Raw genomic sequence first — 25,863 nt, 5'->3', positions numbered from 1 at the left:
CCTGACTCATCGTGCTTTTACATGTTCAGTCTCTTCATGTGCAGGGTCTCTATTCCGCTCTGCAGAGGTCCCTGGAGTGATGATGGAGAACTGCTTTCTGACTAGATTCGATGCAGAAACACAAGGCCCTTGTCACTTTAAATCCTCGCCGTGTCTGAGTCGATGACATCATTGTCTGAGAACACATTACATCATCCCTTCCCAGGCTCTCTCCCTTAAAGACAGCACCACCTTATGTTGGCTTGCCCTCCTGCACTACCTGAGTTATATCTGCAGTTGGGAAACACATACCCACATGCATATTAATAACAGTCTCGCTTAAATTAAATTGTCTACATGTAGTTCACGCCAATACATATGTAAAGGACACAAATGAAAGGGTTTTGAACATACCAAATCATAATGGTCAACATGACACAGAATAGACTATTTTGTTGACCGATAACAACAAATGCATCTGTGTGTCAGTTGTCTTAGTAGAAAATAAATAAATCAATAAAATCTGCATAAAACTCATCAGCTTTCACATTTAAAACAAACTTTAAAACACTCAACACACTAGAACACCGCATTTTTAAGACACTTTATTAACACCCCCTTAAATAAACACACGATCTTATCCAGGGCTTATCAGAGGCACATTTCACATTTCTCATTGTGGTTAATTTATCAGCTTTTGATTGGCCTGTGCGTGGACGCGCCGGCGTGCGTGCGTAAATCACAGAGCTGCGGAGAACGAGAATGTTTCTTTAAGACCCATTACCTTCCAATCCGACAGAGGGGGGAGCCCGTGCTAAGGTGGCGTATCATCTCTCCTCGCGTTTTTCAGCCCCCCTTTTGCCGTTTACATGTGGAGACGAGCCACGGGGGCAAAGAAAAAAACAAAACAAAAACAAGACAAAAAGAACAAGAGACATCAACGCGCCGTCTCCGGTCCCAAGCGAGACGCACCGAGCAGCGCACCGCCGCGATGGGCCAAAGGAATATTTAACATCAAACATGGACACTACGGGCTCCCCGCGATGACTGTGGTAAGGATGCAACTTCACACCGCCCCTTCCTATGCAACTCAGTTCAGCCCAATGCAAATACAAAACCGCGCGTCGTCTCCACCTTTTACGCGCAATATTGGACGTATTGCCTGAAGATGCTCGCCTAACGTGGTGTTGTCAAGGTTCGAGGAGAGGCAGGGGCGGCTGTGTACAGTGCATGTGTGTGAATGAAGAGGGAGGGGGGGGGGGGGGGGGGGGGGTGTTTGAATCGAGGCAAATGGCATGGAATATTTTTTTTTTTGTTGGCAGGTGCATGCTGATGATGGTGGTACCGTTATTTCGGGGCGCGCGTTGTCGCTTCTCCCCGGGGTGCGAGAGGAGGAGGCAGCCCCGTGTGAGCCGGAGAAGACGGTTTCCACTCTGCATTGGCCTGTTATGTGTTGCTTATAATTAATCATGGCTGTAACTAAGCATTTGCCGCTGGGAGCTTTTCAAGTCAAGCCGTTCAGTCTAATGTCACGCGGGGCCTAAGTACTACGCGGCCTATTAACAGACAATCTTCAACAACACAACATCCCCCCCTTTTGCTCTGCTTTTTGTACACCATTTCATTTCAACACACCGCGGCTTTACTATGAGAATGTAAATATGAGCTCGCCCGTGCGCCTCTCCTCCATACACCGCCAGTATGGATGGATGGATGGATGGATGGATGGATGGATGGAGCTGTACGTTTTGGCTTTGCGCGCCGTCATTTTGCCCACTAAGCCGAATGAGTGCACTGTGTGTGGACTCCCGATCCCCCTCGACCCAGCTGCCAACAATCACTTATCGATCCCAATGATGCGTTTCTTGCCCGGGGGGCCACCGTTCCGTGGTGTGTTAAGGCGAGTGGTGGGGGGAGAGGGAAGACGCACGTTCATCACTAGTGGCGGTATGTTTCTATATAACCAGGCAATGTGCGTGCACCGTCCCTTTTCTCTGCAGGAAATGCCGTTGAATGCAAAAAGCAAACGCCGTCTTGCTTTTTTCACCCTGCAAACCCGTCGCTTCTCGCCCCGCCGCCTCGTGCAGGAGCTTTTTATACTCGGACTAGATATTTGTTCATGCGTAATTGGATGTCATGTACAGTTTTAATTGGTGGCAGTGAATAAGATGTAAAGTCGGAGAGTTGAGTCTAGAGTAGGTGGCTTCTGGACTGATGATGTGCATAATCAAAACACCCACATGTGCAGACACAACACACAACACAGAGTGGACAGCAATGGAACTGCTGAAGTCAGACTATTACAGAGCTGAAGCTTGTGTTGGGTTTCAAACCAGGTCTGGTCACGTTCTTCAGTGTCATGAAACAATGAAGCAAATGCACGTGTCAAAGCAGACATGCTGCTGAGGGCCATTGTACACTGATTTAGAAGCAAGTACTAAAATACCAAATTAAAATTCCATGGTCATTAACCATTGAAAAACATTCATATGAAAAAGCCAGATTCACAAAGATGATGTGTTGTTAGAATTTGTCCATTGGAAAAATGTTGATCCTCCTTGAGCCGACACCTTAACGTGGTGGAGGGGTTTGAGTGCCCGAATGATCCCGGGAGCTATGTTGTCGGGGGCTTCATGCCCCTGGTAGGGTCTCCCAAGGCAAACAGGTCCTAGGTGACGGGTCAGACAAAGATCGGTTCAGAAGCCTCTTATGACGACGACACAATCAAGGCAGTTCACGTCGCCCGGATCGGCGTCACCGGGGCCCCATCCTGGAGCCAGGCCTGGGATGGGTGCTCCATGGCGAGCGCCTGGTGGCCGGGTCTTACCCCACGGGGCCCGGCCGGGCACAGCCCGAAAGAGCGACGTGGGGCCGCCCTCCCGTGGGCCCACCACCCGCAGGAGGATCCATAGGGGGCCGGTGCAGAGAGATCTGGGCGGCAGTCGACGGCAGGGGCCTCGGCGACCAGATCTCCGGACACAGAGACTAACTCTGGGGACATGGAATGTCACCTCGCTGGGGGGGAAAGAGCCTGAGCTTGTGCGGGAGGTTGAGCGATACCGACTAGATATAGTCGGCCTCACCTCCACGCACAGTTTGGGCTCTGGAACCCATCTCCTCGAGAGGGGCTGGACGCTCCACTTCTCTGGTGTTGCCCGCGGGGAGAGGCGGCGGGCTGGTGTGGGCTTGCTGATAGCCCCTCAGCTCAGCCGCCACGTGTTGGAGTTTACCCCGGTGAACGAGAGAGTCGCGTCCCTCCGCCTTCGGGTGGGGGACAGGTCTCTCACTGTTGTGGCGGCCTACGGGCCGAACAGCAGTGCAGAGTACCCGGCCTTCTTGGAGTCCTTGGGAGGGGTACTGGACAGTGCACCGACCGGGGACTCCGTTGTTCTACTGGGGGACTTCAACGCCCACGTGGGCAATGACAGTGACACCTGGAGAGGGGTGATCGGGAAGAACGGCTTCCCCGATCTGAACCCGAGCGGTGTTCAGTTATTGGACTTCTATGCTAGCCACGGATTGTCCATAACGAACACCATGTTCAAGCACAAGGGTGTCCATCAGTGCACGTGGCACCAGGACACCCTAGGCCGGAGGTCAATGATCGACTTAGTTGTCGTGTCATCAGACCTCCGGCCGCGTGTCTTGGACACTCGGGTGAAGAGAGGGGCAGAGTTGTCAACCGATCACCACCTGGTGGTGAGTTGGATCCGCTGGCGGAGGAGGAAGCCGGACAGACTTGGCAGACCCAAGCGCATTGTGAGGGTCTGTTGGGAACGTCTAGTGGAGCCCTCTGTCAGTAGGGTATTCAACTCGCACCTCCGGGAGAGCTTCTCCCATGTCCCGGGGGAGGCTGGGGACATTGAGTCCGAGTGGACCATGTTCTCCGCCTCCATTGTTGATGCGGCTGCTCGGAGCTGTGGTCGCAAGGTCTCCGGTGCCTGTCGTGGCGGCAACCCCCGAACCCGGTGGTGGACACCGGAAGTAAGGGATGCCGTCAGACTAAAGAAGGAGGCCTATCAGGCCACTCTGGCTTGTAGGTCTCCGGAGGTCATCGACGAGTATCGGCAGGCCAAGCGAGCCGCGGCTCGTGCTGTCGCAGAGGCAAAAACCCGGGCCTGGGAGGAGTTCGGGGAGGCCATGGAGGAGGACTATCGGTCGGCACCAAAGAAATTCTGGCAAACCGTCCGGCGCCTCAGGAAGGGGAAGCAGTGTCTCACAAACACCGTTTACGGTGCGGGTGGAGGCCTGCTGACCTCGACTGGGGATGTCGTCGGACGGTGGAAGGAATACTTTGAGGATCTCCTTAATCCCTCAGTCACGTCTTCTGAAGAGGAAGTAGAGACCGGGGACTCGGAGGCTGGCTCATCCATCACCCAAGCTGAAGTCACTGAGGTTGTCCGCAAACTCCTCGGTGGCAGGGCTCCGGGGGTGGATGAGATCCGCCCTGAGTACCTAAAGTATCTGGATGTTGTAGGACTGTCTTGGTTGACACGTCTCTGCAACATCGCGTGGCGTTCGGGGACCGTGCCTCTGGACTGGCAGACCGGGGTGGTGGTCCCTCTGTTCAAGAAGGGGGACCGGAGGGTGTGTTCCAACTACAGAGGGATCACACTCCTCAGCCTCCCGGGTAAGGTCTATTCCAAGGTACTGGAGAGGAGAATCCGACCGATAGTCGAACCTCGGATTCAGGAGGAGCAGAGTGGTTTTCGTCCCGGTCGTGGAACACTGGACCAGCTCTATACCCTCCATCGGGTGCTCGAGGGTTCATGGGAGTTTGCCCAACCAGTCCACATGTGCTTTGTGGATCTGGAGAAGGCTTTTGACCGTGTCCCTCGGGGTGTCCTTTGGGGGGTGCTCCGGGAGTACGGGGTCCGGGGCCCTTTGCTCAGGGCTGTCCGGTCCCTGTATGACCGGAGCAGGAGCTGTGTTCGCATTGCCGGCAGTAAGTCAGACCTGTTCCCAGTGCATGTTGGACTCCGCCAGGGCTGCCCTGTGTCACCGGTTCTGTTCATAATTTTTATGGACAGAATTTCTAGGCGCAGTCAGGGGTCGGAGGGGGTCCGGTTTGGGGACCACAGGATCTCATCTCTGCTGTTTGCAGACGATGTTGTCCTGATGGCTCCATCAAACCCGGACCTGCAACATGCACTGGGACGGTTTGCAGCCGAGTGTGAAGCGGCTGGGATGAGAATCAGCACCTCCAAATCCGAGGCCATGGTTCTCGACCGGAAAAAGGTGGCTTGCCCTCTCCAGGTGGGTGGGGTGTCCTTGCCCCAAGTGGAGGAGTTCAAGTATCTCGGGGTCTTGTTCACGAGTGAGGGAAGGATGGAGCGTGAGATCGACAGGCGGATCGGTGCAGCGGCTGCAGTGATGCAGTCGCTGCATCGGACCGTTGTGGTAAAGAGGGAGCTGAGCCGAAAGGCAAAGCTCTCTATTTACCGGTCGGTCTACGTTCCTACCCTCACCTATGGTCATGAGCTTTGGGTAGTGACCGAAAGAACAAGATCGCGGATACAAGCGGTCGAAATGAGTTTCCTCCGCCGGGTGGCTGGGCGCTCCCTTAGAGATAAGGTGAGGAGCTCGGCCACACGGGGGGAGCTCGGAGTAGAGCCGCTGCTCCTCCACGTCGAGAGGAGCCAGCTGAGGTGGCTCGGGCATCTGTTCCGGATGCCTCCTGGGCGCCTCCCTCGGGAGGTGTTTCAGGCATGTCCCACCGGGAAGAGGCCCCGGGGAAGACCCAGGACACGCTGGAGAGACTATGTCTCTCGGCTGGCCTGGGAACGCCTCGGGATCCCCCCGGAGGAGTTAGAGGAAGTGTCTGGGGAGAAGGAAGTCTGGGAGTCCCTGCTCAGACTGCTGCCCCCGCGACCCGGCCCCGGATAAAGCGGCAGAAGATGGATGGATGGATGGATGGAAAAATGTTGAGACTAACACTAGACCTGAGATAAGTTGAGTCATAGATGACAGGCTTAACTGTGAGTTTAGTCCTGTTTTGGTCATGTTTAACATGCACATTTATCACTGACACTGACAATCAGAGCCTCAGTTGAACAGAATACATCTGTGTAGAGATAGTGAAGTTCATGTCAACTGGTATTCTTAGTTTGGTCATATTTCTATTGTATCTCTGCTTTGCAACGCTCCTAGAAGTCTTAATAAGCTGTGATTAGTCATTCCTTACAGCCATTACCACAAGTATTACAACCATGTCCTGGTCTGTTTTCCCAATACAGTGAAATGCATTTTTCTTTTAAATGAAACATAGAAAAGCTCATCCACTCTGTTGTAAATCGTCTTTGTCTTATTTGGAGAACAGTGTTGGATTATAATTCTTACAATTCTCAACATTTTGTCAATGTGCAATTCACAAATGCCTGAAACTGACGCTGTGGTTTTGTAGAAACAGAAAGTCTGGTAATGAATGAACCATCAGGGATACGTCAAAGTAAAGTTACAAATCATTCCACATTGTCTCGATGTCTATTTATATGAGTATTTATGCCTATACTGCAATTCAAATACAATGTACGTTTTTGTGCATCTGTTTTTGCTAGAAAGCCAATGCTGCTTTTTGTTCAAATGTATGTATTTATTAAGGATTGTCCCGACACCACAAGCAAACAGTAGTTACTAAATGACAGAATTATTATTAATGCTTTTTAACACAATAACATGCTCACTTAGTTACTTAACATGTATGGATAATTTAGCCTGGTATACAAAAATACTTTATATACAGGTGATTGAAATGAAGTTCTGGACTTAGCTCTTTGGTCTGGTCGTTCCAGTCGTAGCTTTACAGCAAAAAGCCTTCTGTTTGTTCTTTAGTTGGACGCTGTCGTGATTCCAACTCGGTGCTTGAGCCAGTTCTCCTGCACAAGCAGCTCATTTAGAGATGGTTCGGGACTTCAATCACCAGCTATTTTTATTATGTCCAGCTCAGGCCTTCATGTAATAATAGCCCATGACCAGGTTGTTCTGTAATTAGTTTTGATTCACACAACGGATACGTTTTTCAGTTGGACAAAGCATTTTTAGAGCTCTGTCCAGTCTCTCTGATGTACTGGGCCGGCACAGGGCACTAAATCAGTCCAAAGCACTTAAAAGTATAAAGGCCAGCATGCGCCCTGGAGTACCGTGGACTGGACAATGAAGAATATGGGAGAGAAGAGAGCCTCACTATATTAATGTTGGTGATTGCCTGAATCTATACAGCCCTGGCACATGGTTTGGAGGGAGAGACAGAAGCTTTGTCTACTAAAAAAATCATTTCGAAGATTTATCATTTAGAAACCCGAGTGAGGAGTATCAAAGCCAACACGATAAGCCAGCTCAACTTTTGGCACTGGTTTCGCTGCCACACAGGTCAAACAAGCTGTAACGTAATCGTATCATATATTCAATCCGAGTAAAAGGCATGCCCTACTATTTTAATGGAACTAAGTAACACGTGGTCTGCTTTTTATCCAAACAAATGTATAAAGTGTTTAGCTTGACTAGCATACGGCTGTTGATGAGGTATTTTAATTCATAACTAAAGGTGGGAGGCATCACAGTAGTTGTTTTGGAGTTATGTACATTTTGAATTGTAAGTACATGATTGAAAAGGGAAAGAACAGGAACTTGTACTGTAATCTGAACCTGTATAATATACTATGTCTGTACTTGTCCTTTTACAGTCCTTTCAAATTGTGTGTGATACTTGAACGTCAACTGAGATTACATATAGTATCGATATAAAAAACGTTGCGATGTAAATCATTTTCTACCAGACTATGCATTGGCTGCACAGAGTGACCACACATTTATTTGTCCCTTGTCTTCTCTCTCTTGCAGCTCCCTCCGATGGTGCACTGAGGAGCTCTGTGGACACAATAGAGTGGCATCCACCCTCCTCTTTCCCCTCTGCTCCCATCGCCCCCTCCTTGCTTCTCCTGTGCCAGTCCCAGCCACCCACTGACCCGCTCCCCATAGAGCCGCCCTACACTTATGTAAAACAGAACACAGATTAAAGTTGTGTAAATAAGAAAGTGTAAATGTCCTGAGGCAAGGCAGTAAGATTATAATGCAGACATGACCAAAATGAAGTAATGATTTTTATTTTGTACTTGAGAAAAACAAGGCACGACGTTTGCGCGCACAATCCCCGGATATTTATTTCCTAAGTAACAAAGTTAACTCGAGCGCCGCGGTCTCATGATGATGTGCGAAGTGATGCCCACCATTTCGGAGGATGGGCGCAGCGGGACAGGCGGCGGGCCCACCTCTCCGGGCGGGCCGGGTGTTGGGGCAGGTGTGGGTGCTGGGGGCGCCATGGGGGGAGGCGGGGGCTTCAGCGGTCGGGAGCCCAGAGGAGGGGGAGGAGGAGGGGGGGGTAGCGATGAAGGAGGAAGCACGGGCAACCTGGAGTCCCTGATGGTCAACATGCTGACAGAGAGAGAGCGTCTTCTGGAGAATCTGAGGGAGACCCAGGACACTTTGGGGACAGCGCAGCTCCGCCTCCGAGAGCTGGGACATGAGAAGGAGTCTCTACAGAGGCAGCTGTCCATTGCACTGCCACAGGTACACACACTCTCAAGCTATTTCTGTCACCGCTAACCATTCAGAAGCAAAGGTTTGGCTCTGTCAGCAGTTTTCAGGCCAAGAGGAGCCTGGACAGCCTGCCTAATTCATATAGCAGCGCTGCAAATTAGATAACTATAATTTAATAAAAGAAATTAGAACGATTAAAACGTTTCCTATTCATTTGGGATGTTTTGATTGCACTGAAAAAGTCCTTACTGTGGGTGGGCTTGTATCTCCATAAACATGACACTTACTTGGCCTGGGGGAGCATCTTTCTGCCTGTTTCCATGGAAATGTTGTTCCTTTCGCAATGATATTCCACTTTGTGTGGCATAAAACGTATTTCCATTGAGAATGTTCGGAAGTATGGTTCTAACTTTCCATTTCCATAGAATTATGCTGGTGACGTGTTGCTTTAAAGACAAGCTGAAGTTTTACAAATTTCCCTAAAAGAAATTAAATACCACGGAAGTTGCTATATAGTGCCATTGACAATAGTTAAAATATATTGAATAATATTAATACATTTACCAAATATTGTTGCCCATATCTCTGTATATTTGAGTCTGTTATATTATTTTGGCCAAAAGTGTTGTGTGTGTAAGAGTGTGTGTTTGGATGAAATATTAAAATTACTTTTTTAGTTTTGGTGTTTGGGTTGTCTAGTTAAGGGTATAAGATGGAGTATGTCAAGCTTTTTTTGTATGGAAGAGAACCAAACATTAAATGAGGTGTCGTTGATGACTGCTTGCAAACACATGTGTCTTCTATACATTTAATCTGGGCAGAGCAGCCTTTAGCATCATGCTCCTGTGTTTTCCTCGGTGGTTTTGTGGGCTGTTGTGAAGGGTGTTATGAGACACTAAGCCTCAGCAGTGACAGTTCATACTGAGACACAGAGTGGATGTTAAATACTTCCTGCTCCACGTCTTCAGACATTTCGTCACTTATGCTGGTCTTCTCACTAGTGTAGTCTGTGCAGCCTTTTGCTTTAGGTTTTAGTAGCTGCAACAATTTACCCATTATAGTTTTTCTATTCAAGCAAAATTGTTTAGTTTAAATTTCAGCGTGACAAAAAATGAAAGTGCTTGTTTTGTTAGTGTTTCCAGAATATGCCAAATGTTCCTCATAAAAATGCTGTTATTGCACTATTTATTGTCCATGTTTTTCAAATAAAAGTCTGGAGAGGGGTCAGGAACGCAAACCCTTATCCAAACCAGACACCAATATCACAAGGCCAAAAGCCAATGAGCCCACTGTGTCACCATCTGTGGACAGTGAATTCTATTGCTCTTTTTCCATCTTTACTTATATTTACATATCGTACATTTCTATGCATCTAAATAGACTATTGTTTCATAATAGAAAACTGAAACCCTTGACCGAGCAGGAGGAGGTTTTACTTTAGTTGCAAATGTTTTCTAGTGGTGATGTGAATGATGCTGAGATGCTGTGTGCTCTGTTGAGATGGGAATGATGCTGAGATGCTGTGTGCTCTGTTGAGATGGGAATGATGCTGAGATGCTGTGTGCTCTGTTGAGATGGGCCATTGTGTAACACTGTGATGCAATCCGTCCACAAGTGCTCACACAGATGAGCAGGAGGGGAAAGTGTGTCAGCGATATACAGGGTTTTATTGTACTTTGCATCATATATGCTGTGTGTTTCCAGTCTCAATTGTTTCATTTAACTTACCCTTTGCAATCAAGACTTTTAAGAGCATTTAAGGCATGTGCTTCATGTTAGGACTCACAATGGGCCTGAGGCAGTGTATAAACAATAGATTCATGGGGCTCAGTCTTCATAAGATTCATCTTCACCAATTCTACATGAATCTTTATTGGACAGTATGTTAGCGTTTTATGATTTATTTTTTTCTGTGCCACAAGTGAGTCAGTGGAATCCCTCAAACATCCAGGAGTGTTCCATTTTTTCTACAAGTGCCATAAGTTCCTGATTTAGCACATTGTTCATCCAATGAGCCCCAAAGGTCAAAAACTGATGTATTTCTCAATGTATAGGAACTTTATGTGGGCCAGGCCATCATAGTTGTGACTCTTCAGTGCATAATAGTATTTCTTCTGATTATAGTTCATTATAGTGTCTTGTGTATAATAATATTATATATACTACGGTACACGATTTTGCGAAAATTAAGATTGAAGTCAAAGTAGAGCTGGGCAATATGTTAATTCTTCTATTGTATCTTGTATTGATTGATCATGATTAAAAACAAATGGCTTTCAAACTTATTTTCAAGACAGACTGTTAATCAGTGCCATTGATACGTGTTAATGTTAATGGCTGGGACTACAGATGAAAAATAGTAAAAAGTAAAGTAAGTAAAGTAAAAAGTAATTACAGTAGCATTATCTGTTGTTATTCTATTCTATAATAATTGCAATCCTATATTCACTATTCAAAAAAATAATTAAAAAAAAGCTTCTGTTGCCATATGAATGCAATTATAAGCCTCCCTTCTCAGTTTGTGTCTACTCATGAGATAACACCTAACCCCGCAGAATTTAAATTTGTTTTGTTCACACCTAAAAAGCAGCGTGTATTTTCCACAGGAGTTCGCCGTTTTGACGAAGGAGTTGAATGTTTGCCGGGAGCAGCTTCTGGAACGAGAGGAGGAGATTTCCGAGCTCAAGGCAGAGAGAAACAACACACGTGTAAGATGTTTGGCCACCATTTTGCGTTTTTGCACGGTTGCAGCCTCAGTGTTAGCTTCCTCACCCACTCTGGTTGTGTGGGTCTGGCACTTTTCTACTCTCTCCCCTCTGTGATTTTCTTCTTTTTCTTATCATTTAAGTTTCTGATATCATATTTTGTTCTCATTTATATGTGGTTAAATGAAATCCATTTTAAACCCCACATTTTTTAAAGGATGTTACAATTAGCGGTGGGCAACATATCAAAGTTTAGATAAGATTGTGAATGTTGTTTTGATTATACCTGTATGTAAAATTTGAATATTGAGTGAGATTCTAAATTCTAAACGATTGAGTATCATTTAGAATTTAAATAAATGCTGCAAAAAGAGCTGATCAAAAAAAATATATATGTTGTAACCTTTCAAATAAGGTGATATTTCTGCACTTTTGTGGTTAATTTTACTGACATTTCAAATTTGTCTGATAATAACATCTCAACTAACATATCGCTTGACATATTGTTTTCAGGACACACCAAAAAATATCAAAATATATGTTTTTGTCATTACCGCCCACCCCTAGTCACAGTATAAAGATTTAATCCTACAATTTTGTCAGGAGGGTATATTCACAGCAATTGTCATTTTATTTTTAATTTTTTTGCTTTTATATGTCAAAAGTGAGGGTAATGCTCTTTCCTTTACCTTTTGTTGAAACTTTTTCTTGGTATGTTTAGTTGTTGCTCGAGCACCTGGAGTGTCTGGTGTCCCGTCACGAGCGCAGTCTGAGGATGACCGTTGTGAAGCGACAGGCTCAGTCACCAGCAGGGGTCAGCAGTGAGGTAGAAGTCCTGAAGGCCCTCAAGTCCCTGTTTGAGCATCACAAGGCCCTAGATGAAAAGGTGTGTGTCACGTCTTATACAAAACAAAACAAACAACACATTCAGAGTTCAGTCAGTTTTAACTCCACAAGTATTTCATCTCTGCTTGTTAACTTATAGGTCCGAGAGCGGCTGCGTGTGGCCCTTGAGAGAGTGTCTATGTTAGAAGATCAACTCGCTGCATCTTCTCAAGAGGTAACATCCTATTATTGTTGTTTTGTGCATCACTGGAGCTATTTCTACATTAAATTAGAATGCCAATCAATGTGGTCTGTTTTGTCTTGCAGGTAATCTCTTTAAAAGACCAAATTAAAAGACGTCAACAAGGGGTGGACAGCGGGAAAGATGTAAGGGAGGGCTCCATGCATGTTGGCTCCAGTTGTTTGTGTATTGTGTTAGCGTCCACACAGTAGAGCAGTAGATGTATGGGCATCATGGTGTGTCAGTGTGCTTCTAAATATACTCGCTATTCATGTGGAAGCTCAACTGATTCTAACTCTCTATACCACTCGCATTTCATTATGTATTGTCATCACTTCAGCGCCTTCCCAACGGCCCCTCCTCCAGCCTGGAGGACGGAGAGCTGGAGCGGCAGCGAGAGGGAGAGATAGAGAGGCAGAGAGCTGAGCTTTCCCAGCTCCGCGAGAGGCTGGCCCTCATGTGTCGACAGGTGAGGCCCCTATTGTACCTGATGTGAGCTGTGGAGCAAGAGAGATGGAACAATATCAAGGCCATACATGCTTTTTGTATTGGCTTTTCTCTTCCCTCTTGTGGCCAGTTTAGATTATCACAGCTATTATTACATTATATTATATTATTATTACGTTATTACACAATTAAAGTACTGAATAAAGATGGGTTTGTTTAAATGTTGAATGAATGAAACACTGAAAGAGCCGTTTTAGGCCTAAATACCTTGAAAAAGTGTTCGGAGTTATCTAGAGCATCAGTCTTCTTCTTGCCCTGAAACAATAGATTTACCACAGGGGCCTTTGTGATCACTCAATGTTACATCTGTGTGTACACTACGACAACACTGACTCATACATTCTCAATCACTGCTGTCTTGTGTCCATTCACGGCGTCCCATCAGGTTGGGGAAATAGAGGAGCAGCTTGCAACCGCCAGGAGAGAAGTGACGAAGACAGAGGAGGCCAATCAGAAGCTGCAAAGGGAAGTCAAGGAGGTCTGTCAAGGCAATCTGTCTTTATACTGCCAACACCCAGTATTTTATCATTAGTCAGATAAAATATATTTGCCATATTTGATTGTCGTGTATGTAAAAGGCATTTAATTTTTTTTAAAATGTGTGTTACAAACCAGATACAGTGTCTGATATTTTTGTGGTTTTCAGGCTCTATGCCAAAGAGAGGATATGGAGGAAAGAATCACAACACTTGAACGCAGGTATGATTATTTGAAGAAAACAACACCATCTTTCCTTTTAATCTACCCATGGCACTGAGAGAAGGGTCATATGCTTCACCTGTTGGCTGACAATGTGTTGCAAAGGTGTCTCGGTACTTAATTATACAGTCCAATCTTGCTGTACATAAATTACATTACACTTGTCGTTCATCATGAATATAAAAGAGCTAAGAAAAAATATATAGAAATAAAGGCAGACGTCACTGTGCATGATACATTTTGATCAATCATCCAGTGTATTTGTTAATGTCTTTGTGCAGGTACCTCAGTGCCCAGAGGGAGGCGACTTCTCTCCATGATATCAAAGACAAGCTGGAAAATGAGTTGGCCAGCAAAGAATCCCTGTACAGACAGGTAAGTGGAGTTTAATTTATGCATAGAAATAAACAAAACATCAGGTTGTCTTCTGATTTTTTAATGTAACGGCATCACATTATAGGATTAGTAGCAAGACGTAAGGATTATAAGATACAATTATATGCGGCGTAATCACTTTAATCCTGCTCATTATTCAACGTTTTCATTCTACTACACCACAGTTCAACAGAGGTGAGTAAAGTTGGCAAAAAATGATCTCAAGTAAAGGTAACGTTACTTCAAAATAAAAATCCTGGACATTGTTAACTTGGAGCTCTCTGTTGCAAGGATGCACGGAGCAAAAATGGGTACAATAATCTTTTGGCAGAAGAAATAAAATCATGGGAATGAGTGGTGTATAAGGGCACTTCATGTATGTTTTCATGCATTATGTTTGGCAATCTGTGTATATGCCTTTTGGTAGGTCAAGATGTTTGTTCTAAATCATACTACTATAAAATAGAGACACCTGGGATTGGGGTGGACGAGGGGGTTTAGCCACAGTGGACAGATTAGGGACAATAATACATTTTGTTTGACTATGATGTAAGTATTTGATTACCCTAAATGTGTGTGTGTGTGTGTGTGTGTTTGTGTGTGTGTGTGTGTTTGTGTGTGTGTGTGTGTGTGTGTGTGTTTGTGTGTGTGTGTGTGTGTGTGTGTTTGTGTGTGTGTGTGTGTGTGTGTGTGTGTGTACTAGTATGCATGTGTCTGTGAGGGGGTGAGAGGGTGGGGAGGGAGGTAGTGGGAGGGGAGGAGATTCCATTGGTCTTATGATTTTGACATATTATTTTGTACACTATAATGGTAAAATGGAAAATACAATAAAAATTATATCACAAAAAAATACAAATCCTCAAATAGAAGTAAAACTAAGTGGTTTAAGAAATGTCTCAATTAGAGTTAACAAATATTTGGGTAAATTACCACTAATAAAATAGTGCTTAAAATGTGGTATTTTAAAGGCTAGACACAAGCCTTTAAAAATACACATTTGAAACAACTAAGTAATTTCTGAAGAAGCAGTACAAACACAAATGTTGAAATGATTTAATATTGTCAGCAGAAAGCTCACTTGTGAGTGACCAATACTTTTACTCAAATAAGAGTACTGTTACTGGCACCGTGATTAATCAATCTTTTCTCTACATATTTTTGGAAGAGGTTCTTTTTTGCTTCCTTTGGGTTTTGTTCATTTGCGCAGATTGTGTTTTCGAGATCCTTTAAAAATTCATTCAATTTGAATGAAATAAGGTAAATTTTATTTAATTTATCTATGATCTTCATTTCTGATTATTATTATTTAATAATAAAAAAGTGTGGCAGTCAGTGGTCTTTCAAAAACAAACAAAACAATAAAACTAATAATAATAATAATAATAACAAATATAGCCGCAAGCGGCAATGATCGGCCCTCGCCACGCCGCCGCCACACCGCAAGAGGAGGGGGCGCTAACGCGCCCCAATTGTCCTTTTATTACATCTACTGCTGAATCTGTGACGCTGTCACATCTTCTCCCCTTTGTTTTACCATCAAAAAGCAATTTTATTTTGAATTCTTGGCAAAATGTGCGGCTTTGCCGCACAGACACCGTGACTCTTAGAATAAAAATGTGGATAACTTTTGATGGTCCACCCCTGAAGATGAGTCTCACCAAATTTCAGGTTAATATGTCTAACGCCCTAAGAGGAGTTTGTGAAAGTCTGAAGTGTAAACATGTTCTGGCGATTTCCCCATTGGAATAACATGGAAGGTTTCGGTCATCGTTACGGCAACGCCATAACAATTATGACATGGGTCTCGTTGACTTTTTTGATGGGGCCAAAATTGAGTTGTGTGTCAAATTTCATATAATTTCGCAAAACTAAATATTTAACCTCCATATAAAATCTGTAGGGGGCGCTGTGGCAAACGGCAGAAATGTTAAATTTGGGAGATTTCTGAAATTCTTGCTACAGTTTGCGGCTTCGCCGCACAGAGACCGTGACAGGTATCAATGTAATTTGGATAACTTTTGATGTCCCACTCCTCAGTAGCATTTTCACCAAATTTCAGCTTTTTAGGACCAACGCCCTGGGAGGAGTTCGTAAAAGTACGACGTTTGGAAAAACTCCGAAGTCATGTTTAGCCATTTTTGAAAAATAGGGGGGTTGGTCCCGAGAAGAAGAAGAAGAAGAAGAAGAAGAAGAAGAAGAAGAAGAAGAAGAAGAAGAAGAAGAAGAAGAAGAAGAAGAAGAAGAAGAAGAAGAAGAAGAAGAAGAAGAAGAAGAAGAAGAAGAAGAAGAAGAAGAAGAAGAAGAAGAAGAAGAAGAAGAAGAAGAAGAAGAAGAAGAAGAAGAAGAAGAAGAAGAAGAAGAAGAAGAAGAAGAAGAAGAAGAAGAAGAAGAAGGAGGAGGAAGGAAGGAAGGAAGGAAGGAAGGAAGGAAGAAAGAAAGAATAATATTCCGATGCGAAAACAATGTTTCCCATTTTTCAAATATCATGAACTATACATTTTCGGAAAGCGCTCGCGCTTTCCTACCTCATGGTGTGGGTCCCTGGTCACTGACGGGCACTTTCGTTAATTTTGAGTGGGCTCTGCCCACTTTGTGTTTTTGGCCCTCTATACAGTAATAATGTTCAATTTTTGCATTACATGCTTATATGCACGGAACATGCAAGATATGGGGAACGTATTCGTGAGCTACTTAGCGCCAATGAGTGCTTTATATGGGGATGACGACCGCTAAAGTTCCATTTTCCTACTACTAATTAGTATGCACGGGGCGTGCGTGAGTGAAGGAGTGCGTTAGTGAGTTTGGGAAGTGGGCGAGCGCTTCGCGCTCGATTTCGTGCGCACTATGTGCGCACTTTCGCAGCCGTGCTTCGCACGGCCTTACGAGATTAATAGGCCTCTCGCCAGCTTGTGGCGCTCGGGCCTAATTATTATTATAATTCGAACAATAATTATAAAAATAATAAAGTAAATTAAATTAAAAAAAATAGAACATTTAAAATGTAAATAGAATTATCTAAATAAATACAAATTTCACCTAGCCACAGAGGGTAGTTAATCTTGTCAGTAGAGTGCTTTAAGCCAAGTAGTAGCTTTCTTAGTTCCCTTTAGTTACCTACACGTCCCACGTTTTATTTATTTTTTCCAGAGTCCAACTCCCTTTTAAATCAGTCCAACTGATTGTACATATGTTTACACATTAAACGTGTTTTCGGAGTACAGTTTTGGCAGTTTTGTCAGTTTTGGCAAACTTCAACAATTTAGCATTTTCAATGTGCAGATTTTCGTATTAAATACAAGAGGTTTCTGCCTTACTTTTGTTGAATGGTCCCAGTCACAATCAGTCACAATTGTGGGTCAAAAATAAACTGGCAATTGACTCCTCTTGTCTCTCTCTCGGCATGGTGTCCTTGTTCTCCCATAATTCCCAGCTGAACCGTTACTGGACGCTATGCGTCGTCAGCCGACATCCAGAAGGGAATCGTTTAGAGGGAAATTCAGATGTTTCCTTTCCAAGCACGATGAGAGACCTGCATCCTCCACCAATTCTGTCGAAGTTTAGTCTATAACAGACTGCGAGAGGCGAGGATCGTTCTCAAGTTCTTTATTTGATGAAAACAGGCAAAACAGTAGCATGTTGTTCGTCTTGCAGCTGAGATTCGACTCTCCACAAGAGTTAGCTGTGTTTTATCACTGTTGCTTGGGTCTGATAAAATGGCCTGACGTTCGCTATGACGTCCGCTTTAAGATTGTTTAGACTAGTCCACAGATAATCAGAAAATACACCGAAAGTTCATTGTGACCTATTTGCAGTAAGATCGTTGTGACGCATGATGAATAGGACACAGACATGACAATAATTGATCAATATCCACATTACACTGTTAAATATATTACCCAAGTAGAAATAAAAGTATGTTTGGTGAAAATAAAAACGTTACCCAATTAAATGTAAATGTTATATTGTGATGTTGTCTGAAAGCAGCTGTTTGTAGCTGTTAACTGTTTGAATCCTCAGAGTGAAGAAAAGAACCGGCAGCTACAGGAGCGTTTGGATGAGGCTAAACAGAAGCTGCAGCAGACTTTGCAGAGGGCAGAGACCCTGCCGGAGATCGAGGCCCAACTCGCCCAGAGAGTGGCAGCACTCAACAAGGTACAGCCACAACCCATGCTGCCAGGACTGTAGAGGACCAACCGTTATCATCATGCTATTGAGACTAAATATTCTGTATCTACACTCTAAATTAGGCTGAGGAGCGCCATGGGAACTTTGAGGAGAGACTTCGACAAATGGAGGCCCAACTTGAGGAAAAGAACCAGGAGCTTCAGAGGGTAGATGAGAAGGCTTAATCAAATATTTTTATTCACTTGTGTTTCTATCCTTCATGAACGTCAGTCACGTTAAAATCCATCTGTTTTCAGGCGAGGCAGAGAGAGAAGATGAATGACGAGCACAACAAGCGTCTGTCAGACACCGTGGACAAGCTCCTGTCTGAGTCTAACGAGAGACTGCAACTGCACCTCAAAGAGAGGATGGCTGCCCTGGAGGACAAGGTGCTTCACTAATCATTCATGCTGTGTTTGTTCTCTAAGGGAAAGCTGACATGAATATTTACTTTATTCACAGAATGCACTTTCAGAAGAACTGGCAAATATGAAGAAGATTCAGGATGATCTTATTGCAAACAAGGTAGTTCTAGATGTTCTATGTTTATTCTCACATTTATTAGCTGTGACTACCTTTGAAGGTGATAAAATCCACATGAAGTCCCTGTATTACTGTTTGTTACTAATGAATATCCTACTGCTGAGGGTATGTGCTGATAGCTCACTGTATGTGATTTAGGAACAGCTCCTCGCTGAACTGGAGCGCATCCAACTGGAGCTGGACCAGTTGAGGGGTCGGCCTGGATCTTATTCTAGGTTAGTGCTGAAACCTCTTTAAGATAAAATACTGTCCTAAATACTGTTATCTCCAAACAAGAAACAAATGGTGGAATGTTCTAGCCTTTATTTGTTTATTGCTGTTTTTTTGTACACTTTAGCAATGACCTCGTGCCCATGAAAATAGAGGTCTTAGTCAAAGAAAAACTCACTAGTAATTATGTTGTATTATTGTGCTTTCAGGGCGGGCAGCGTGAGCTCTCTCCCCTCCACCCTTTTCCGAAGGTCTCTTCCTGGCAGCTCGTCTGAGCTACGGTACCCCCAGGGAGGGGGCTCCCTGCCGGCAGGCTATAGCAACTCCACTGGAGGTGTGGTGGTCAGGAGGACACATCGGGGCCGATGGGGAAGCAGAGATGATAGTAATAAGGTAATCTCACTATCTTCACATTCAATCTAAAATCCAATCATTATTATGTTGCGAATATGGTAAAGAGCTGTTCTTGAAGGGGGTTTCTAGAACTTATTTGGTATGTTGGTGTGTTTGTCAGTACGGTGAATGGGACAGCAGTGGAATGCTGGCTCCAGGATATGAAGGTGGAGTAGAGGGTGGCTGCTCTGATGATGAGGACGACAGGGAGACTCTGTTTGGCTCAGAGCTGCTGTCTCCTAGTGGACAGACAGATGTCCAGACACTGGCCATTATGCTTCAGGAGCAACTGGAGGCCATCAACAAAGAGATTAAGTGGGTCTTCTTCTTTTATATAATGTCCTTTTAAAGATAAAACATTTGAACGTCTCCTCCTGCTTGCAGACTGATCCAGGAGGAGAAGGAAAGCACAGAGATGAGAGCAGAGGAGATCGAGAGCCGTGTGAGCAGTGTGGCTCTAGATGCTCCATCACTGCCCCCCTCTTCTCTGGGTAGCAGGGGGTACATCACTCCCTCAATCACCTCCTCTACCTTAGCCTCCCCGTCACCTCCCAGTTCAGGACATTCCACCCCTCGCCTGCCTCACTCTCCCGCCAGGGAGACAGAACGGCAGGTACAGACCAAAGTTGCTTTTTATTATTGCAAAATGCAAAATACTGTTAACAACTAAAATGGTTTGTATTACCTTTAAAGAATAGCAAAGAGGGTGAGGAATGCCGAGCTCTTGCCCTGATAGACTCCACCCCTCCACCTGTCCCTCGAGCTCTGAGACTGGATAGAATGACACACACTCATCCAGGTGCAGGCCTAGATGACCACAGAGAGTTTCGGAGGTAAATCAATGAAAACCATTGATAAATCTATAAGACAATATTTATTGCATTGGCTTTGATCTTGTCTCTGTGTAGCCTCTCTGCGGATGGAGCCATAACTGCTAGTCAAGATTCCCTTCACAAAGCCAGCAAAAAGAAAAGCATTAAGTCATCTATTGGACGTCTTTTTGGTAAAAAAGAAAAAGGAAGAATGGGTGCTCCTGGTCGGGAATCAGCCTCGCTAGGTTTGTGAATACCATCATTTTCAGATTGCCAAAAAGGAAATGTTGAAATGATATATTGTGAAAAACATTCTTTCAGCATCCACTCCGTCTGATGACTTGGGATCAGCTGACCCCTTAGGCTTAGCCAAACTAGGAACAGGAACAGTGGAAAAAGATCGCAGAAGCAAAAAGAAGTAAGATATCTTGTTCATTGTTTTCATATTTCTGAATTATATTACTGCTCCATTACCGGATAAACCCTACATTATATGAATGAACATCGCTAACAAATGCCATAGTGATCAACAGCTAATTTGGTCTGTGAATTTCTATTTATAGTAGAGTAGAGGTGTGATATTATAGCCTAATCTCTTCAAGTAATCTGTCAAACTTGGATTTCCACTTGCTGTGCCAGACATGATCTGCTGGAGGAGGCCTGTCGTCAGGGTCTGCCTTTCGCCTCATGGGACGGTCCCACTGTTGTTACATGGCTCGAGGTACAACCTGGCACAACTCTGATAGACCGCATGGTCAATTTAAATAGCATTATTTGAATTACTCTCTACTTATAACTGCACATTGCTTTCTGTTTCTTAGCTGTGGGTTGGGATGCCAGCCTGGTATGTGGCAGCGTGCCGCGCCAACGTGAAGAGTGGCGCCATCATGGCTAACCTTTCTGACACCGAGATCCAGAGAGAGATTGGCATCAGTAACCCACTGCACAGGCTTAAACTGCGTCTGGCCATCCAGGAAATGGTGTCCCTCACCAGCCCGTCTGCTCCGGCAAGCACACGCTCAGTAAGGGTCCACATCATTGAATAGAATAAACACAGACTATTCACGCATTCTCGCTTATGTCATGGTGGAATCCAATAAAACATCTGTGTACTGTCTTTGCAGTCTACAAGTAATATTTGGATGACACATGCTGAGATGGAGTCTCTCGCTGCTGCCACCAAACCAGTAAGACTCATATCAAATGTGCAAGTCATATTAATATATTTTTCTTGAGGTCAAATGTGTTTACGGGATTATAATATGTATTTTGTCCAAGAATTATTTTTATCTTTTCAAAGTGAGTTTTCACTCCATCCTGCCTTTGATGAAGTTTTTTCTTTTTTTTTTTGTCTCTGATTAGGCGTGTTTGTCTACATCTTTCCCTTGCTATTCCCTCAGTTTCTGTTTTGACGTGTGTTTCTCCATCTCATTCTCACTCGACTAACAAGACTTCTCCTTCTGCTTTCCTTGCCCTTCACATTGTGCCACCCTGACACCCCTGTGCCACCACAACACTGTCCTTCTGGCGACCCTTGCTTCTCTTTGCGACTCTTTGTCCCCTTTCTCTCCCTCTTCCTCTCTGCCACGGCCACCAGGAGCAGAAGGAGTTCAGCTGGGATCAGGTTAGTTGTTCACACCACATACCTACATTACGTATGTATTCTGGGGCCACTGTTCCTCTCTAAAACAAATATTTATAAAGAGCTAAATTTCACAAGCTTCAGACGTGAGGCTTCTTTCATCTCAGTAGAATAAGTGGTATGAGTCACCAAATAACAGGAACAGTGCAGAAAGGAATCATGGAGCGGGAAAGGCCGGCCATTCAAACCATCATAATTTTCCCATGTTCTGCTCTCTGTCTCTGTCAGATCCTGGCCTATGGAGACATGAACCATGAATGGGTTGGAAATGAATGGCTGCCCAGTTTAGGACTCCCACAGTATCGCTCCTATTTCATGGAGTCTTTAGTTGACGCTCGTATGCTCGATCACCTCACAAAGAAAGAACTGAGGGGACAGCTGAAAATGGTGGACAGTTTCCACAGGTACAAGTGAAAGAAGTTTGTCATTCGAACCACACACATACATAGCAGTTTGTGTAAGCTCTGCAACTTTTTCTTCTTCTCATGTCCAGGGTCAGTCTCCACTATGGCATCATGTGTTTGAAACGCTTGAACTATGACAGAAAGGAGCTGGAGAGAAGGCGAGACGAAAGCCAGCATCAGAATCAAGGTCTCAAATTTGAACAAAATGATGCATTTACAGTACCGTATACTCCTGTTGTTGTAACCTTTGTGGTCCTTCTCATTCTCAGATGTAATGGTGTGGTCCAATGAAAGAGTGATGTGCTGGGTTCAGTCCATCGGTCTGAAAGAGTTTGCAGACAACCTGCTAGAGAGTGGGGTCCACGGGGCCCTGCTGGCTCTGGACGACACATTTGACTACACCGATTTGGCTCTTTTACTGCAGATACCAAATCAAAACACACAGGTAGAACCATAAAGAACCAACAAACAAATAGCGTCAGCATAAATAACATACGTGATTTATTTTTCAGGCAAGGCAAGTCCTTGAGAAGGAGTACAACGCTCTTATCTCCATGGGAACTGAGAGGCGTCCAGATGAGGTACAGCAATGCGCACTAATTGGTATAAATACATGTACAAATGGGTTTGACGGAGAGGGCACTTGATATTTTGTTCAATTGCTCTAACAACATCAGGCTCTGGTGGCATTAGCATATGCCATCACTAAGAAGCCAACTGGTTCAGCTGTGTTTACATTTGACTCACTACAGTAGGCAGGACGAGATCTAAACTGTCACAACATGTCTTTACTTTGTCAAATAGTACTTATTACTATAAGCCCCATTATCAGACAGCTGGTATTATGTGATTGTCTCTGCAGGATGGCACAAAAACATTCACACGGTCTCCATCGTGGCGGAAGATGTTCCGAGAGAAGGACCTTCGCGGAGTGACTGCAGATTCCGCTGAGACATTACCTGCCAACTTCCGTGCCTCGGCCATTGCTACTTCGTCCGTCACTCTGAGGAAAGTCCAGAGCGAAGGTGAGGCCTCCAGGACCAACAGTACTCCAAATCCAATTCAAACCCAAGTACTGTTGTTTTAACATGCATGTGCACATTTTTTCTAACAGCCAATTCTGGTCAAAGGGCAGAGTCGGGGTCTGTCAGAACATATTCATGTTAAAAGATAAGCACAGCTGGTGAGTAGCCCCTTTCAAACCTTTTACATATATAATCATCCCACCCCATCTAACCCTTTGTTAAAGACTGGTCCCCACTAGCCTCCTTCTTTGGAGAGGAATGGAATAAGATGATTACTATGGGCTTTTCAGATTAAGAAAACCACCAGTAAATTTACGGGATAAACTTATTAATCTTTAAAGTAGATATGCTATAACTTGATAAATTGAAGGGATCATGGTGAGCAGATGTTACTGTAAATATAGAACTCAAGGTAAAGAACATAATTGGTGCCGCTCCAAAACCTCTTTAGTACTTATTATTATTTGTATTTATTTATTAATTATTTATTTATTATTATGATTATTATTTAAAAAATAAAAAAATTAAAAATCATCCCACATTTTCACAATGCATTCTTACAATCCTTCTTTTACATGTCTTGTTCTAGAATCCTGTTCCCAAAGTAACCCAAGATGAAAAATAATTTTGAAGAAAAAAATAAAAATAAAAATGGACTCTTGAAGATGACCAACCTCATTCGAGCAAAGTCTCGAAGAATCAAAGACTGAGTGAACGACCTGTATAGATGAAAAAAGAGTGAATGCTTATCATCTGTTTCTCTCAATTTGACCCATAGTTGTGGCATGACACTGTTTGACTCTGTAGAAAGTGGACTGTAGAAAGTGACCATCGCCTATTGTGATTTAATTTTCTATTTTTGAGTGTGAGGTGGCAGTATTGACACAATGAATTTATAGTTTTTTATAAATGGAGAAATGCATTCCTGTTGAGAAAAGGAAATGGGTAACGTGGCACACATGCTTTCAGGTGAACTTGTTTTTGACTAAAAAAAAACATACTTCCGGAAACATCTTATACTATACAGTCGGGGCAGGAGTGGTTTACACGGACAAAAGTGCACATGGGTAGGGGTTGGGATTGTATGTTCTTAAGCCATAACAGAAAGAGATGCACAAATGTGAATAGGACTGACAGTAAGACCAGTAGCAAGTGCTTTATATGAACATTCAAAGTAATGAGAAGACTCAAGCATCTGTGTTAATATGCATGCCAAAATGAACATTTTAGACAATACATCATGATATCAATCATCATATGATGTGAAAGCTTGAGGAAGGACTTTGTAAATGTCTGTATTTTATTTTTATCATTTTTCTATTGTATGTATGTACAGTATGTATGTGTCTGTATTAAAACAATATGTTCATTTCATACTTAATTTTAAGACTGTAATTTCATTTTAGATTGAAAAATGAAATGTTTTAAAATATGAACATTTGAGATATGCTACTTGTATGTGTACATTTTGAAAACAAATGGTGTTGATTTAAATTCATATTATTGGAGAGTAGTGATGCTATATAAATATATGACTATAATGATAATGATTGTAAAGCTGTAATTAAAACATATTGTAAAAAGTGTTATGGGTTGAATTATTCAAAAAATGTGTGTAAATATTGTACAGAAATAGGCTATCCATGGGTTTCAGAATGACAAAAAAGAATCACATCGGGAAAAGCACTAAAAAGTAGATACCGGTATACAGGCAAATCCATAGGCAAACAAACCCATGAATAGTCTGCTGCCTTCATGAGCTCTGGAGATGATGGTCCTTTCACAAACATTGCTCTAAACCTATTACATTTTACTGTAGCTCTATGCCACACTAAAGAAGTTAAGCAATCCCATTAAACAACAAAAAAGGCGGTGATTACTTGGATAAGACCAGGCCAGTTTAGAAAAGGCGGTAATGGTCCTTTTAACAGCTTGTCCTGAACAAAGAAAAATGAAAATAATAAATGTGTGATTTTGTTGATGCTGTCCTCACTTACTGTAAGCTGATCACCAAAGAAATAAGTTGACTAGCTAAATAAAGGCTCTAAGATTTATTACAAAAAGACATGATGAGTTATCATGAACTTATAGCAACAGAAGATGACTTTTTAAGAGAGCAGTTGCTTTCGGACTTAGCAGGTTTTACTCCTGTTTGGTTGCTCTTTTGCTTTGTTCTCCGCCTGGTTGTGAAGATGTGGCAGTTTTTTGTGGGATTTTGGCTCGACATTGAACTATATATATATATTTATGTAAATTTTCCACCCAGAGAGATCATGTGATGTTGGTCTGACCCAGGATCCCCTTCTTGAGATCTGTTTAATTTCATTTACCGGTAAGTGGAAATAGAGATGCCATTCAACTTGTGGGAGCATCAAAATAACTTTAAATGGAAAGAAATTAAAAATGTTTCCATTGTGTTTCTTTTGCTGCCTTAGTGAGAGCTCAAAAGTTATTTCATCCCGACAACTCGGGCACATTTTCTAGGGGACAAAAGGCAATTTCTTCTTAATGCACTTCACTCTTGCTCATTTAAAGAGGTAGGACACGTTTTTAAGGACGTTTTGGCCCATAGGCTTGTGAGACAGGACAGCGTGGAATGGGGATGAGAGGGAAGGGAGGACATGCAGTACATTTTTTTTAGAGCCAAGATTCAAACTCTCGACACTGCGGCCGGCTGCACGTGGAGCCTGACATGTGTGCCGCCGCCTTAACCACTCGGCCACCAGGTAGCACAGGTAGGACATGTTTTCACAATCAAATTGAATACAATCAAAAATGAATACAAGAATACAACCAGGGCCGGC

General features: G+C 43.7%; 1 protein-coding gene across 1 annotated transcript; it reads left to right on the top strand.

The window, feature by feature from the left end:
- The first annotated feature begins 752 nt into the window (after window positions 1–752).
- LOC140368632 (liprin-alpha-3-like) lies at window positions 753–24,645 on the top strand. Its single transcript, XM_072455620.1, is given in 32 exon segments — window positions 753–1,031; window positions 7,819–8,544; window positions 11,121–11,222; window positions 11,941–12,105; window positions 12,205–12,279; window positions 12,372–12,431; window positions 12,626–12,754; window positions 13,178–13,270; window positions 13,439–13,491; window positions 13,773–13,866; window positions 17,884–18,018; window positions 18,114–18,197; window positions 18,288–18,419; window positions 18,493–18,555; window positions 18,712–18,821; window positions 19,002–19,176; window positions 19,298–19,491; window positions 19,561–19,789; window positions 19,870–20,009; window positions 20,085–20,233; window positions 20,310–20,406; window positions 20,628–20,709; window positions 20,810–21,010; window positions 21,113–21,175; window positions 21,586–21,612; window positions 21,859–22,034; window positions 22,124–22,221; window positions 22,304–22,479; window positions 22,547–22,615; window positions 22,897–23,059; window positions 23,149–23,217; window positions 23,649–24,645. Coding segments are annotated over 30 exon segments (3,753 nt in total). The 5' UTR covers window positions 753–1,031; window positions 7,819–8,178; the 3' UTR covers window positions 23,202–23,217; window positions 23,649–24,645.
- The last annotated feature ends 1,218 nt before the right edge of the window (window positions 24,646–25,863 follow it).

This window comes from Eucyclogobius newberryi, unplaced genomic scaffold, assembly GCF_026437365.1.
Source record: "Eucyclogobius newberryi isolate DKJ021-1_F unplaced genomic scaffold, fEucNew1.0.hap1 SCAF_20, whole genome shotgun sequence".
Taxonomy (NCBI): domain Eukaryota; kingdom Metazoa; phylum Chordata; class Actinopteri; order Gobiiformes; family Gobiidae; genus Eucyclogobius; species Eucyclogobius newberryi.
The sequence above is the reverse complement of the archived record's forward strand: the minus strand, read 5'-3'. Positions and strand labels throughout refer to the sequence as shown.